The sequence below is a fragment of the Ptychodera flava genome, chromosome 21 (genome assembly GCF_041260155.1).
Source record: "Ptychodera flava strain L36383 chromosome 21, AS_Pfla_20210202, whole genome shotgun sequence".
NCBI lineage: Eukaryota > Metazoa > Hemichordata > Enteropneusta > Ptychoderidae > Ptychodera > Ptychodera flava.
In genome coordinates, this window is record NC_091948.1 from 12114154 (window position 1) to 12131349 (window position 17196).

At 37.4% G+C, this 17196-nt stretch overlaps 2 protein-coding genes across 2 annotated transcripts; one reads left to right on the forward strand and one right to left on the reverse strand.

Annotated features, from left to right (window-relative positions):
• Window positions 1-447: 447 nt before the first annotated feature.
• Window positions 448-8268, reverse strand: LOC139121416 (ATP synthase subunit alpha, mitochondrial-like). The gene is made up of 11 exons (XM_070686271.1): window positions 8094-8268; window positions 7587-7659; window positions 5566-5738; window positions 5047-5220; window positions 4623-4789; window positions 4030-4178; window positions 3559-3710; window positions 2261-2485; window positions 1790-1897; window positions 1533-1677; window positions 448-964 (listed from the first exon to the last, which is right to left on the reverse strand). The coding sequence occupies exons 1-11, from the start codon at window positions 8157-8159 to the stop codon at window positions 732-734; spliced, it is 1665 nt and encodes a 554-aa protein (XP_070542372.1). The 5' UTR covers window positions 8160-8268; the 3' UTR covers window positions 448-731.
• A 15-nt stretch (window positions 8269-8283) lies between these two features.
• Window positions 8284-15917, forward strand: LOC139121417 (tetraspanin-36-like). Its single transcript, XM_070686272.1, has 7 exons — window positions 8284-8530; window positions 10941-11132; window positions 11921-11995; window positions 12263-12355; window positions 13118-13264; window positions 13571-13654; window positions 14555-15917. Exons 1-7 carry the CDS (start codon window positions 8498-8500, stop codon window positions 14645-14647), a joined length of 717 nt encoding a protein of 238 aa, XP_070542373.1. The 5' UTR covers window positions 8284-8497; the 3' UTR covers window positions 14648-15917.
• The last annotated feature ends 1279 nt before the right edge of the window (window positions 15918-17196 follow it).

Below are 17196 nucleotides of genomic sequence, written 5' to 3' on the forward strand. Positions count from 1 at the left end.
GTAGCTCATTCTTTACTATTTTTCACAGTATTTGATAGCCAGTATCAGACAGTTGGTGTCGGCTACATAGACGATCTGCCACATTTTTCATCATGGCATGCATAGATACAGACTATGGCATATTGAAATTTTTGCTCCTCAAAAGAGAACGGTCTGCCGACTCTACTTTTAACATGTACTTGGCCTACATGGAAGTGAAAGGCTTACAGGTATAGGCAGTTGTAGATTGGAAAGCATTTTCTTCAGTGATGGAGTGGTGGATGGGGTATGTGTTTTGCCACATCAGTCCATTTCTGCAACATTATAGACGTGACAATGCCAGAGTGCACACTGTTCCTTGGCATGTACACAGAACAGCACATCAACTTGCCCATGAACTTGTTCACTTATAAAAATACAAACGCAAAATAGCGCTTCACCCTTGAGTAAATACACAACAGCACTCCATTTTTAAATTTACAGGGTATTTTTATTGTACCTGGCAAAATCCAAAAACTAACTTTACATAATATATCTGTGGACAAAGTGGTCATTTTCCATCATCTGCTGATGTAGTTCATTGTGTTAGTTTTTGTCCTTATACAAGCCATTTCAAACACACAGTAACACTCTAACATCATAAAATTTCAGTTTTTCTTGTGAGTGACATACAAATGCCGCAAATCCCACCAACTTTGCAAATGAGGGGTTTTTTATTTTAATACATTACAAACGAAATATTTTCTTTTTGTTTAGGCTTCAAATGTGGAAAGGAATTTGACAACCATATCTTTCAGTTTTGCTTCTGTGGATTCGCTGATCATTGCCTCTTTACGGATGGTGTCGATGAGATCAGCGTGGCTACTGCGGATGTGTTTGAGGAATGCCTCCTCGAATGCTGTGATCTTGTTGGGTTCAATTTTATCAAGATGGCCACGGACACCTGCATAGATGACGGCTACCTGTTCAGCAATGTCCATTGGAACTGTAATGAAATTGAGACAAAACATTAGTTTGTAGTATGGTTTCTTTTGAAAAAATGTACTGTATGGTCAAAAATTAATCATTATATTTTCCTTTTTCTTCAACTCGTAGAAAAACAGATTATTGTGTTAAAAAAGCATACTCTCTTGTGACAAATCCAAACTACACCTTTTATGGAGCAGCCATTTAACTTGTTGCAATCAAAGATTGGTTGGAAATGGGCCAAATTCTGAATGGACTTACAGCAAGAGAACACTTCAAAAATATGTTTGTTTGATATGATTACCATTTATTCTTCCGGTAAAAGTTGCTTTTAAAGGTGAAATTTAACTTGCCACTTTTCATATTGTACATTTTTTTCCAGTGTCTTTCACATGGACAGGTGTTCAAGAACATTGAGCTCATACAGTGAATGAACAGAAATCTTGTTTACAAAAGATACATTTATATGGGAATTATGATCTAGACAATCAATAACTATTCAATTTAATAGCACACCCGAAGCAGACTAGCAACAAAAGACTGTTTTGTTTGAAGTGGTCAGTGTCTGATGAATAACTGAACTTTACCATATTGTCCTTGCTTCAATAATTCTGTAAGTCTGACGCCTCTGTTGAGGAGGGACTGTGTGGCGGCATCCAAGTCAGAACCAAACTGGGCAAAGGCTGCTACTTCACGGTACTGAGCCAATTCAAGCTTCATGGAGCCAGCAACCTGAATACACAAGTGATACACATCCCTCAGTTAGGTTCATTCCTGAATATTACTAAAATATACAGAAGTTTTCACAATCGGAATTTTCCTCTGAGATGTGCACTGTACTCACTTGTTTCATGGCTTTGGTTTGGGCAGCTGAGCCTACACGGCTCACAGAAAGACCTACGTTGATGGCTGGTCGAATACCCTTGTAGAACAATTCAGTCTCTAAGAAAATCTGTAATTGACAAAACAGTGATACAGGAGATTTAAGTTATCATTAATACTGTATAGTTACTGATTTCTGGTTATATTTATGGTCAGGTTTCAGCTAATTTTGCTAAATTGGTTGTTATGTAACCACTTGTAAATATGTCTAATTTCAATTGTTTATGGCTATGCCAGTGATTTGAATTTCAGCTTTAAATATTAGACATTAAACTTCTGACACAAAGCTTTTACACTGAAAGTGTTTTGTGATGTTCACATCATGTGTACTTTGCTTTGTCTTACTGGTGGAAACAGTTTGTGTATAATTGTGTATGATTTGTCAATATCTCTGTAGTATTCGAGCAGAAAATATGGGGAGTCGGTCTCTCACCTGTCCATCTGTAATTGAGATCACATTTGTTGGAATATAGGCTGACACATCACCGGCCTGAGTTTCAATAACAGGCAAGGCTGTCAGGGATCCACCACCGAAGTCGTCATTCATTTTGGCGGCACGCTCAAGTAATCTTGAGTGGAGATAGAACACATCACCTGGGTAGGCTTCACGGCCTGGTGGACGACGCAGCAACAGAGACATCTGACGGTAGGCAACAGCCTAATGCAGTGATAGACAATGACATCGTGTGTTACAATTTTTTGGATATCAATGGGAAAGTAGTGAGTCCAGGCCACTGTTAAAGGTATACAGTCACCTGTAATCTAAATATGCCCATATATGGTCAAAGCGGCGTTCCTTGGTATTCAAAATGCCCATGTGAGAGCGCTGTTTTTAAAAAGCGGCCACCTGCTTAAAATCTGTGATTGGTTAGATTGTCTCTTTCCATCGTAACTGTGGCAAAATTGGAACAGATGACAGTATACCTTTAACTGTCTATGAAGCTCTCTCAGAAAGTGATACAATTCCAAAAGTTACTCAACACGTGCGTGTCGAGGCATTCAAAAATTACAGGGAATGACAAAAGTTACACACAGTCTGGCTTTTCATATAAAAGGGCTGTTACTGCTTTTATCCCTTGGTATTCCCATTCACTGAGTGAAAACACAATTTTTTAAATGCCACTTTTCATGTTCTGGGTAACATTTTGACATGGATATTTAATTTTCGACTTTCTTCATTTCAACACCTGTTGAATACAGAAGTGTATCACCCGCATCAGTGTGTAAGGCTCACTGAGGACAGAGCCTGACAATGGTTCAGGGTGATGGTGTTTCTCTAGCATGTTCAACTGGCCTTGCTTGGTGACAGAAACCACCAAACATGGAATCCTGCTTTGACATGCAAAATGTGTTTTTGACAGAACACTAATATAATCCTCCAATTCCCTACATGCATGTATATTGGGCCATCACACTATAGAATACAGCGTGTTGTACTTCACTTGGTTTTGAAGGAGTGTCACTAGATCTGAAGTCACATTTATGACTTTGCATATGCTTAATAATATATTGTTTTTTCCAGCTTGAAGAAACTTTGTGATAATGATCTAAACTTTACACTGACTATGATAATGTTACCAGTGGCAACTTTTTGACCAAAGGTGAGGTATATGCAATACCTCAGTACTTCTAAAATAGCATTTGTATATTCAAGATGGACAACCAATGACAGTGACTTACTCATAGACTGCAAAGCAGCATGAAATAAGTTAATGTGTTGCAGTGACTTACCTGTTTTGACAAATCATCATAGATGATAAGGGCGTGTTTGCCGTTGTCTCTGAAGTATTCACCCATGGCACATCCTGAGTATGGTGAGAGGTACTGCAGAGGGGCCGCATCAGACGCTGTGGCACTGACAACAATTGTGTATTTCATAGCATCTGTGAAGAACAGAAAGAATGCACTTCAATCACAATGAACACTAAATGCACTGACAGAGTTAACGATGTAAAATATTTGAGTTTGTGAAAACTCATAAGCCTTTGCTGGTGCAAGTTCCTAACAAAATGGCCAAGACATGTCTGCTTCCTATGCTGGAAGTGGTACCTGAACGACAGTATGATATGTTCAACCAATCTCAATGCAAGAGTTTATGCACACTATTTGCAACGCTGAACATCTAATGCTTGTACAGAGCGACAAAGTAGAATTTCCTCTGTTATGATGAGAAAAGATTGTGATTTCTGTAAAGCAACATACCTGCTTGTGTGAGTCTGTGTACAATTTGTGCGACTGTACTTCTCTTCTGTCCAATAGCAACATAAATACAGTAGAGTTTGGCTTTTTCATTTGCACCTTCATTGAATCGTCTTTGGTTGATGATGGTATCAATAGCTACAGCGGTTTTACTGTGAAAACAAACAAGGACAGCAGTGAGAATGGTATGGAAATTATAGTGATACTTTGAAAAGAGAACTGGCATCATTTCAAAATTTGCAAAATCTGAATATTACATTTTGCTCCAACACAGTCATGGTACCCAGCCCTTAATGACTACCATAATGTTGTAAAATTGCTGTACCAAACATACTATGTCCAATGAACATGTACAGGATCTCGTCCTAATTTTGTGGCACTCATGGCATATATTACGATATCCGGCACTTTCAGCATCCATGGTAGTGAATGGGCTGATATAGAAAGTCTCATGAAATGACGTACCTCATTCACCTTCAGGCATGGTTTATGTTTTAAGAATGTGAGTTCTTGGAGATGCTGTCTAAAACCAGCCTTATAGCTGTCAACAAAGTCATTGGGTGGCCATAAAACTACCTATACGACAACTTGCTTACCCTGTCTGCCTGTCACCAATGATCAACTCACGCTGACCACGACCAATAGGCACAAGACTGTCAACAGCTTTGATACCTGTCAACATGGGTTCCTTCACTGAGATACGAGGAATGATGCCTGGGGCTTTGAGACCGACACGACGACGCTCTGCAGATTTGATTGGACCCTGAGAAGTTCAGAAATAGAATGCTTTAGCAATTACGGTTGTCTGGTAACCGCTTTGACAGTCAGTACAGATTTGAGAAAAGGGACACAAAATCTTTGCAGAAAGTTACTAGTGAAAGTAACTTGTGAGCTCTGACTCCTTTCTTTGCAACACTCCAGAGATCAACTTTTATCTCCAAGACATGTGAAATGTATTCTCTGCAAGCAGAGGCATCCTCTGTTTACAACATTCTATTGGGAGAGCAGACAATTTCTCACCTTTCCATCAATTGTATTTCCCAAAGCATCGACTACCCTGCCGAGCAACTCTTCACCAACGGGAACATCTACAATAGCACCAGTTCTTTTCACAATGTCTCCTTCTTTGATCAATTTATCATTACCAAATACCACAATACCAACACTGTCAGGTTCTAAATTCATAGCCATACCCTATAGGAAGTTTAAAGGAAACACATTAAATGATGATATCAAACCAATTAGTAAATCTAAACTGAACACCTATTACACAATATATTGCACCATTAGAACAGATGGAAAGGGTTTGGTGTTCATTGAATCTGTAGCAATCTAATTATCAATGCCATCAATAAATGATGAAAACTTTCAATGGTAGAGGACAAATATATTCAGTATCAGTAACATTCTTAGCGGAACTTTGTGGGCTTAGACAAATGAAAAACTTTCAAATACATAGATCACATATCCAATCTACTACAAGATCTGGTGAATCACATCGTGCACACACGAGTTTGGAAAGATTATGTATACACTCACCTTGAGGCCACTTGAAAATTCTACCATTTCTTCTGCTTGAACATTTTTAAGACCGTAAACACGTGCAATACCATCTCCTATTGACATAACACGGCCTGTTTCTTCTAAATCTGCTTTTGTGCTTGCTCCAAGGATGCGTTCTTCTAAAACTGATGATACTTCTGCTGTTCCACCTGCAAACATTTGAAAGCATCACACTATGAATATTGAGCAAACCTTTACAACAACTATGTGTCCGGCTTTAAGATATGCATGCACATGTAGGATTTGGAAATTTTATTGACATGCTGAAAAAGTTTCTCTCTCATGCTTCTGCTCTTGTCTTACCACAGGGTAATTTCTTGTTTCTGTTCTTTATTAATCTTGCATATTGGATTCAAAATAAATTTTTGTAAATAACATCAGGCTGCTAACAATAACTTAAGAAATCCCTTTGAAATCCTATCCTTATCTTGCCTTATCATTAGTTCTGGACTGGGTGGTATACAATAGTTAATATTGCCCTTGAGGCGCACTCAAATTATGTTAAACTAATTTCCTTGCAGCAAAACACAAGATACTAGACTTGCGTTATAAAATGTTGTCTAAAGGCCAATACGCACTATTGAATTCAACCTGTGCAAAAATGAGTTTTTTATTGTTGGTATCAACAATTTTTCCTTCTCGAGAGACTGGTTATGAAGACTTTATTTAATTTGCTTGATATAAATTTTTGACTTGTTTGACAAAATTTTCTGAGCATGGTAGATAAAACTTAACACAATCCTTTAAATAGAGTTGTTAATTGATAGGACTATATTTCATTGTTCTTACAGTTATTGTTCAATAAAATTCTTGATAATTTCTCTACATTTGTTGTGGCACTGATTCAGTTTGTCATTGGGAATTTCATTAGATGTTCAAATATAATACCAGACTAATGGCAGACAATAAAGTCGCTAAAGGCAGCCAGAGATGACTTTAACACTGTGATTCGAGTGAATATATTTTAAGGTTGAACGATGTTTAATTTTCTCATCAATAAAGCGTGAAAATACTAATAACCACCAACTTAAGATTGTCTGATAACATGTACATGTCAAATATTATGCTTGCAAAGTATATAGAAAAGAAATGAAGAAGAGGTGTTGAGATGTTGTCAGATATGCTCATAAGCAAACTTATCTATGATACTCGCAGAGCGCAATAGCGTTGATCGCGATTCCAGGTTTGTTACTAAATATAGCTGCACGCGCGCGACTTTTGGACAAATATGCCTGAAATTCGGACAAATTTTGTCGTTGCATGCGCAGCTGTTGTTGCATCTTGTAATCTGAGCCATCAATTCATACGAATAAGTGTAATTTTTAGTTGCCATTGTAACACTAGCAGGTTTTATTGTAGTCGTTTATGTGGGAAATGCAGACGAATATTTATTTTTGCATATTAATGAGAGAAAAACATGACGTCATTTGCGGTTTGTGCTATTCATGTAATACATCTTTAAACGTTTGCGATTACATACACATTTAGATAAACTAAAGGAAATCACAAAATGTATGATTCCAGTCAATCATTTTAAGGTAGAACGCACCTCGGGGACAGACATTCGGACTCTCAAACTTTTACAATTCTCTTCTGATATACCATATGTGGGGGTTAATTTTAAAGCTCATGGTGAAAGAAAACTTTTCACCAGCTTAGATTTTCCAAATTCGAAAATTTTTATTTTTCTCTATAGAGTTAACACAGGGATGGCAGCCATTTTGAATTTCTAATATAGGTAAATCTTGGGTAATTTGTTTCTCTAGTACCAACATTTGCACGGTGACCCCCTATTTTTATTCTTGATTTTGAAAGAGAATAATTGAAAGATCCCTTGAGGAAAGTTAGAGCAAAAGTTTAAGTCTTTCACTTTCGAGGTGCATACTACCTTAATGGGAGAGTAGTTAAAACTACAGCCATAACTGTTAACCTCAATGTGATAATAATAGGTCACATGGGCTGCTGTACAATAATGTGTTAATGGGTTGTCCACAAACCTTGGTAAGCTGGTCTTGATGTGTTAAAGTTTCTGTTTGCGACAAAAGCTGCAGCAGGGGTTCCCCGACATATCTGTAATTGTGAATAACAAAACAGTAATCAAATGTAAGACACTGAAAAAGAAGCATAGAGAGAACTTTTTTCACATGCATCGGTCGAGCTGAAGTTAGCAGACAGGTGTAGCAGGTACCGACGGCAGGACAGTGACCTTTGAACTGATTCATGAACATTTTTTATGTTTTTCAACCGATAACAGTTCCCTCTTGTATGCAATATAGCAAAATCAAACGTCTTAAAAGTGAAATATGGCTTTTGATGAAACTAGGCCTTCGAGGTAAAGAACATGAAAAATTCTGCTGTGAAAGATATGATTAAACTTGATAAAAGCATGGGCAAGGAAGCCATTGCACGTCCACACCGGCATCACGTAATTTTGCCGGTTGCACCGCTATTCCAATGTAACTACATAAATTTTGTGTAGGTAGCCCGTGTTTTGAATACGTTACCTTTGGGATTTGTCTGGGGAGCTGCCTAGCTAATGCAGATGTCAGACGCGCTGAAAGCATGGCCATTTTTGTAAACTTCACGGCCACGACCAGCCGACACGCAAATATGGCTGAACAAGATGGCGGTCAGGGGCCAGACTAGTTATCCCCGTGGCAAATTTGCAAATCGCAGAGAATGATGGGTAATTGTATCGTCATAGTCACATGAGCTGCAGATCAGATGACATAAAAAAGTTGACACTGGTTTGTACCGTAGTCGTCACGTCATACGTGAACATACTTCAGGTGACATCGCTCCTCACTACTCTCAGCAAGTTGTCGGAATTTTATATTATAAACGAAGGAATTACAGGAAGATTCAAGTGTAAAGAAGCAAAAATGGGCGGTTGTTCTGTGACAGCAAAATGTGTAATGTTTGTTCTGGGGATATTATTTGGGTAAGTAATTAGTAAAGTAAAAATCGCCATATTAATATTTTTCACACATCCTGTGAAAGCTAGTAATATTGGTAAGAATATGTCTGTTCGTGGTGCTGGTGTAAACTTAACATACACGCGTTGTCATTCACAATCGTCTTGATTTTGAAATCTGAATGTTTTCTTGTACTTTTACTGTACTTCATCATGTCTAGGCCTTAGTTCATGAGTTTCGGAGGAGCAGAGTCTCGCAGTCCCTCCCGTCAGTTTGAAGACCATCACAGATCATGCTCATGTCAAAGACACCATAACGTGCGGGCGCGGGCTGTTATACTAATATCGTGTGCATGTGAAAAGAGAAATAAAAATGTAATAAGAGATGACCCCCCGGGGATGACCCCCATACAACATCTGCACCATTATGACAAAATAAAATAAAAGTGTAAGCTTTGCCGATGGACCATTAGCAATATTGAAGGAGAATTACAGTATATAGCCATCTGACAGCAGACTCTCAGAGCTTAGATGCATGCCCATGGAATCTCAATGAAGCTTACCTGTTGGCATGGCGTATCGTGAACGTAATTGTAAGTTACTGTTATCGCGTTCAGTAATAATTAATCACAAAACCTTCGAATAATTCGACATTTACTCGGCTTCATCGTCAAGCAGGGCGATATGTGTTTCAAATACTTCCATTTTCCTTTCCCATATATTTCGAAATAACTGCTGTATTATGAAGTGTGCTGTAGTGTTATTGCTGCTACATCGATGGTACATCGTAATGGATTCCAAACGTCCACCAAAGTTCCCTAGGCAGAAATTTCAAATATATATGCCTTCATAAATTTTTTGTGTCAGCCTTACTATAGACAGAAGAGAAACTACTGTCTATGGTCTTACCAACCACATAGTACAGCTTCCAAGTTCCAGACTTTTCTGTAGTGTCGTAAGGGCAAGGAACACTTCCCAACTGCCGTATTTTGTGTTAATATCTTCAAGGATCTAGGTTATTACTCTGTACATGTTTTCTTGTTTGTTATGAGAGGCCTAACATTCTGACAAACAGCAAGGACTAGCTTGCCAATGGAAGACACTTCACTATTTTGTGAATGTGTCAACAGTTTACTTCATGCTCACACCACTGTATGTCTATTCTATGCTCGTTTGTCCAGCTGCTTTTCAACCCTCACGACACGCGACAAGGGCTCGGTGGTTGACCAATAATTACACTCCCCAGTTTGCTTTCTGGCAGGGTTATGACATTTCTTCCCAACTGCAGAGCAGTCCACTAAAATGTGACACTATTGTTTCCCCACAACTTGTCCAAGGTTCAAGAAGTGATTAGATTGTATTGAAATCACCAGTGTAAGCTAACTGTTGCGATCATCAGGAGACCTACTATAAGCCTTTGTTTCTTCCTTCATGCTATGCATGTCATGCTATGTATTTCCAACATTTTTTGGACTTATGAACTATTGAACAAGTGACAAGAGCTATGTCGCATTGGCGTAGACAAAAAGCGAAGTATAGTGAAAAAAAATGTGACATCCTATGAAGCTTTGTTGCCAATAAGAATGCAAAATTGAGACTACATGATAATGTTATTTTTAATTAATCCCTGTTTAAGGATTAAGTTGATGGATTTGATGAGTTTTGTGTTATCAAACTGCAAACTTGCTTTTTTAAAGAGAGAGGGAAATGATTCATCCTTGAGATAAGGGAATCCCACGTGATTGGGTCACTTTACTGTGACTCATCGTAATTGGCCCTCAACAGAGGCAAAGGTCCTCATAAGGTTGGCACATGTCTTCGTGACCATGATTCACAATCAGGCTGGGGTGGGGATTGTCCCGTATTACGGAAGTTGCTATTATTTTGGCCGAAACCAACTCATACAGATGTTTTATCTGTTAGGATACACTTCAGTGGAATGTGAACCTGAAAATACTGAAAATAAGACACAATTGAAACTAGATGATTAAGCTGAGTCTGAAAGAAAAACATGGTTCACAATTGCAGTTCCATGGTTTTAGAAGTTTTACAAAGTGGTTTGTGTATTTTCATTATTTATGCATTAGAAAATGTTATTGATCTTCTACTATTTGGATATATTTTGAGCAAGTGTAGGTGTTCAAATTGTTCATAATTCCGTACAACTTTTATGAGTCCTGTTGCTGATGTGAGCTGTAAAATGTAAATTTTGTGAGTTTTGAAAACCTGTTCGCATACTTATACAGAATATTTGACAAAATTTTTGAATATTTTGAGAGTGTCTTCAAACCAAAGAATGGTCATGCAGAATGTCACTTTGTATTGATTTACCCTCTTGAGGTGACATCTACCAGCCAAGAAGTCTTGTTGATATACTTGAAACTTTCATGTACAAGCACACCAATTCACATTCTGAATAAATGTTACCTATCCACAGGCTATAGCAGCTGGTCTTACCTACGTCAGCGTTTCAGTGTTCAAGACATACGATAATTTTGAGCACATAGATAAAGACTACTACACATTAATCCCAGCCGGTATCCTGCTTGGAGCAGCAGTTTTCATGTTCATCACTGGAGTCATAGGTTGTATTGGTGCCTGCAAGGAAAGCAAATGTCTCCTTGGAACAGTAAGTATGGCAGCAATAGACATCAAAGACTGTTTTTGTCCACTGCTCATAGTGCTTGGGTGAACTTCACGTTATGTGACAAATATTAATCCTCATACAATCAAATAACAGAGTAAACTTGTGGGAAATAAATCAGAAAGTATTACATTTTTGATTCTGTGTGTACGCATTGAGGATGACTTTACTGCAAATTTACAGATTTGCAGCTAGTCTTTGATTTTCAGTGTCTCAGATTTATCCGTGAAAGACTTGAAAAACATGGAGTCTTCCTAAATGATGACTCCAACTGGGGCATTCTTTTCAGTAGACTATGATATGTTTTCAATTAATCCTAACCTTAAACTAACTCTGACCCTAGCTAGACCTTTACAAGGTCAAATTTAATGCGAGTCCGGTAAGGAATGTGTCTCAGTGAAATTGTTTTCAGATGGAGGAGGGTAAGTTAGGGGCCTAACAGAAATACCACCTCAAGTGGTTAGCTATCATTCCCCTTGAAATTCATTTTGACAAGCAGTTTCTGTCCCATCTGCATTTCTTTAACTTTGAAAGAGCTTAGCAATGTTATTTATGTGAAGTAGTGGTAGAGGTGGATGTCTGACATATCTAACGTGATGCCTGTGTAACTGGTATACCTTTATGTACCTTGTGAGACAGACATCAAGTCCGTGGTGCTATTGTGATAACAAGGGCCAGGGCTCTTGTGCAAGCATGAATGAGAATAATGAATTACGGTTTTGAGATGCCTACCCTGCAGAAGTAAACAGAGAACCATGTTTTCTTCATTTCAGTTTTTCTCACTTATCCTGTTGATATTACTCCTGGAAGTGACAGCTGCCATCCTTGGATTTGTTTACAAAGATCAAGTAAGATATTTTCTGCCCTTGTAAGTCATACCACCAAGCCAAATGTTAATAATCACCAGGTCCTTGATTTCCTTGACAATATCTGTATCATGAAGGACCATATGTTAGATGTAAATAATACTGGGAAATTGATCAATGTATTCGAAGAATGAAAAATCCATCACCGTCTCTCAATGATAATTTTCTAGATTTGTAATCATAATTTTATTTTTCAGTACTTGTAATTACCAATAATTATTACAGATGTAAATTTTCCTTCTAATACAGATCAGGACAGGTCTTAAAGATGGTATGAACACTGCTATTCAAAATTATACAGATCCAAATTACGAAGATGCAGTTGATTCAATGCAGAAAGACGTGAGTATACGTTCATAACTTCTATACATTCACGCTAGAGGTCAGTAATGTTTGGTATTTTTCAATGACAAAGTTGGAGAGGTTATGAAGGGTAGAAATCTAATAGGACTGACTGACATGTAAGACAGACTAGACATGGGGACATCATCTGTCCCTTTTTGGTTTATTCACCTGCTTTGTTCCTTTCAACCCATTTCCGGATGTGAAGGTCCAACTTTGCTGTAGGGAACAATAGGATCAGGCCAAACCATTGGGTGAAAGTGTTAAGCTCCAATAATACTATTTCAGAATAGTGTTGAATGTAAATGTGTCCTGACAAGGTTGCAATTTTTTGTGTGTTTTGTAAGCTGGTTTGCATCAAAATTAAGTGATGTCTTCTGAAATGATTAAAATGGTTAGGCTGTTTCATAGCACCTCGTCTACAATGCAGCTTCAATGCTCTTCCTTGTATGTACACTTACATCCTGTTATTAGTGTCCTAGAGCAGAGCAGAGCCTACAAACAATGTCAGCTTGCTAGGCATTCAGTATGTTCTGAATTTTTGTAAAGTGTAAATGGTTACTGAACTTTGCCTTGACAATCTGATTTCAAATTTTAAAGCTTTGCGATGGCCATTCGTAGTGAGTAAAATATGTTTGATTTTCATTTGAATGATTGGAGAACATAGAAGACATGACATTCATTTATTTGTACAGTTTTCTAAAGGTTTATGGCAGTAATTTAAATGTGACTTTCACTGTTGATGTCTTGCTTTCTGTTCAGTTGAAATGCTGCGGTGTAGATAACTACACAGATTGGATGAAAACACCATGGTACAGCGAGCATCCTAATTCAGTGCCCACAAGTTGTTGCAAGAAAGACACCAACTGTACTGGAGATATAACAAAACCTGACTTACTATACACAGAGGTAAAACATGCTTTTCTGTCGTTATGTAATATATTCAAACTCAAGCATTCTAGATAGTTAACCAACTAGTTCAAGTGTAGAAAACTCTGTAAAGAGTTGGGAGATTTTGAAAAGGGAGGTGATCTTTTAGCTCTGTCAGAATTGTGGTTTGACATGTCTGGGCAAGGCAGACTGATACAAAAGAATTTTCAGATTTTATCAATACGGGTGTCTTGTCCAATTGCCACTGCTATGTGCAGTGCAGGCATAATTATATGTTGAGCCATACACATTTTCATATGCATGTTATTCCATTGCTATACTCAGGGCTGTTACTACAAATTGATTGATACCCTTGAAGACAACCTGAAGTACATCATCATTGCAGGAGCAGTGTTTGCCTTTGTCATGGTGAGTTTTTTATTGACGTTGGCAATCATCTGTTCAGTGATTACCTGTTTTCTGACAGCTTGTGTCTGTCATTATTTTCCTTATCATCTGATCAAACAAGACCTTTCTTACCAAATAGAAGTTTGTCAAGTATCTCTGTTTTGCTCATACAGTTTCCAAAAGTATGAGGAATTCAAGTTCAAGACTCTTTCCAGTACTATGTGTATTTCTGATATTTCAAAAATAAATGTAGATTTACAGGCAACTGACAAGCATCGAACAGATGACTATCAGATCTAATTAAATGGAATTTGCCAAAAATAGTTTCATTTGCAAATTAATAGAAAGTTTAGCATGCTTTTAAGTTACGTCAATATTGTTGAGGTAGAATGTGCCTTTGGGACAGATCTTTGGATCTCAGTAGTTTTGAATACCTTTCTTGTCTACTGCCTGTGGGACTCATTTTAAAGCTCTTGGACTAAGAAATTATTCATGATCATAATTTTTTAAAAATCGTGAAAATTTAATTTTTCTCCAGAGATGGTAATATTGAATTTCGAATATTGGTTGTGTAATTTGTTTCTCAAGTGCCAAAATTTGCACAATTTACCCCTGACTTTTATTCTTGATTTGGTAAGAGAAATGTTTGATAGTTTCATTTTGGAAAATTTTGAGCAAAAGTGCAAATCTTTCACTTTTGAGGCACATACCGCTTTAATGTAGAATGCTCAGAGTGTAAGTGATGTACTTAACTCACCTATGTAGTGTTGTATTCAAAACGACAGATGAGAACATTGTGAATACAAAGAACTATTTAGCCTACGTACTGGTTGTGTACATGCGGTATCCAAACACGTTTTGTACTCTGATAATAATAATAATTAATTTTTCACAATTGCCTGTTTGTTTCCGTTATTGCAGATAATTGGAATGGTGTTTGCCTGTGTCTTGATATGCAGAACCAAAGAAGTACCTTACATCAATTTGGACTCAAGTGGTGGATATAGAGCGTAAAAAGAACATGTTTTTTGGTATCTGTGGATCTCTGTCCCATGCTAGTGTGAAGCTAGTCTTCTTCAAAAACAAATCAATTGCACTTTTTTCAATAATACATAAAATATCTTCAGATTTTTTTTCTCGAAATTCCAGTTTGTCATCTCTGAACAGGGTCCACAGCAAAGTTCACCAGATGTATAAATCACCAACTGTGAGAGTGCACCCAGCAAACCAACAAACTGAAAAGATTGACTTTTACACAGGTAATTCTACAAAGCGTAGGTGACATTACCAAAAAGAATCAGAGCAAAAAACTGAACAGTCTGTCATCGCAAACCTTTCTGCCACTCACATTTAAGCAGATTATTTTTAAGGAGAGTTCAACAACAGTTTTCACCAGACTATGATGAGCCAGAGGGTATATTTAGACCTTGAACAATTTTATCAGCTTCACTCTCACTTGTTACAACCCAGACAATCAGACACAAAACAGAAAGAATGTACAGATTACCTACTAAATAGTAAATCATTGCATAATTGTAATGTTGTAAAATTTGTCATAATTTTCAATTTACAAGAAACATCCAGGTATAAGTTATTTCACATTTCATATAATTGACTATGTACTATATTCGATAAATATGCATGACTTTGGAGTAATTTCCATGCAGTCTTTATGATTGAAATGATGCAATTTTGATGAGAAAAAATGCTTAAATGTCTTTCTTGCGCAAATCCCGGGATATTCTTGATAACTTGAAATTATTCGTACATTTTAGCCATGGAAAGCCTTAATCTACACCTTTACAGAATGAAAAAAAAAAATGAAAACGTTTGATAATTTGCACTTTAATATTGTAACAGAAGATTAGGTATTTCAACTGTAGCATAAGGTTTCAACCAAATTACAGTGGACAGAAAAGGTAAAATGTAAATTTTTCATTATAAACTTAATCCTTTGTTCACCTCCATGTTGATGACTTACATCAAGAAAGGAACCAAAGTTTTTTTTTGTGACAAAAACCCACCTATCGGTACTTTGATAGAAACAATAACTTGGTATGTTCACTCAATGTAAACAGGTTCAGGTCATTTTTGCTTTGATTTGGCAAGCATATTAGCATAAATACCAGACACCAGCTATTTATATCAAGCATGATGGTGTTTTTTTGGGTTAAGTTTTCCATTTATTGTTGCCTTATGGGTGTCTGCAAAAAAATGATGTGCAGTGATACTGGTAGATTTCCCATGGTGTATGTCATGACCTCCCCCCCCCACCCCCCCCTTTGACAAATGCCCTGAACCAAGGACATTCAAAAGATTATAATGACCCCTAACCTAACAATCAGCTAGACATTTACAATTATTTATTCCTAACACACAAACCTTGTGTTTATTCCAAACAGAGGCTATGTTTCTTGGGGGTTCTTTCCAGTAACTTTGATTTTCAAAGCACAGCCAAAGTGGTATCTTCACCATTGTAGGTTTTTGAATTTTCAAAACCTGTATTTGTGACTATGATGAAGCCATATAGTCTGTTGGTAGTGCTTATTCATTTGAACAGAATGTGTCCTAAAAGCTCTCTCTGAGGTCTATGCCAACAGACATTTTGCCCTAGTCTGAATTAGTTATAGGACTTCCTTGATAGCTCATGTCTGTCACAGCGAAACAACCCAGCCTAATTTTTGATTTGCATCCATATTTCTTCGAGAACCACAAATGCATCTTTTTTTATCTAAGAAATACCATAGTAGTGTGCCGTGATAGTAACTGGTTATGTTTTATCCTTTGTTATATCAATATAGTCTGCTGGAATTACAATAAAATTTTCATATGAATTTTGTCATAAAAACCTCAGTGTGTGTTATCTCTAGCTACTAATCCTGTGGCTGCTTTTTATCCCCACTGCAAGCTGACTGTGTAACAGATGGTGTAGATTGTGGAAGACCTTTTAAAACCCTGTGTTCACATGGACGCAGTAACATTTAGGAGATTTACAGTGAATTATCCAGTATCTACAGGAGCAATGTTAGTACAATTTTACCAACCAGCATAAAGAATGTTTTTACATGTGGTTTTGAGTAATCCATGAAGAAATTTGATCAGCACACAAAAAATAGTAATTTCAAAAATTCCCATGGTCTTTTAACTATATTTCAGTAGGTATTTAGGCCTTGACATTGTGCCTGTACCCTGGCCTGCATGCACTTTACTCTCATATCAACGAATAAATGAAAACGGATAGGAAAATGCGCGCATAGTCCACCCTTGAGGGCGCACTGTGTAAGTGGCCAACTTATCCACAGCTCCACGCAGAACTTCATTGCGAAACCTTGTAACTCCGTACGCATGTTCCATTTGTTTGCTGAGAAAAACCAGAGTTGTATCATCTATTATAAGCTGTGTAATTTGTGTTCATGCAACGTGGACTGAAGAATGTAGGATTGTTCCTGTTTGATTATTGGCAGCAATGACACGACGAGGAACTAACGTGAACACATGAACTTTATTTGCAAGCTGGCCATGCCATGCTTGTCAACACCAGAACGAGGCTTACAGCCAAAACC

Excerpts from the sequence above, each read along its gene's own strand:
- LOC139121416 (XM_070686271.1), bottom strand. The coding sequence starts at position 8,159 with ATGGCCATGCTTTCAGCGCGTCTGACATCTGCATTAGCTAGGCAGCTC. Across the intron at positions 4,179-4,622 it reads ATTGGTGACAGGCAGACAGG|TAAAACCGCTGTAGCTATTG; the intron begins GTAAGCAAGTTG and ends TTGTTTTCACAG. Across the intron at positions 2,486-3,558 it reads ATGATGATTTGTCAAAACAG|GCTGTTGCCTACCGTCAGAT; the intron begins GTAAGTCACTGC and ends TCACTGCATTAG.
- LOC139121417 (XM_070686272.1), top strand. The coding sequence starts at position 8,498 with ATGTGTAATGTTTGTTCTGGGGATATTATTTGG. Across the intron at positions 8,531-10,940 it reads GTTCTGGGGATATTATTTGG|GCTATAGCAGCTGGTCTTAC; the intron begins GTAAGTAATTAG and ends ACCTATCCACAG. Across the intron at positions 12,356-13,117 it reads TTGATTCAATGCAGAAAGAC|TTGAAATGCTGCGGTGTAGA; the intron begins GTGAGTATACGT and ends CTTTCTGTTCAG.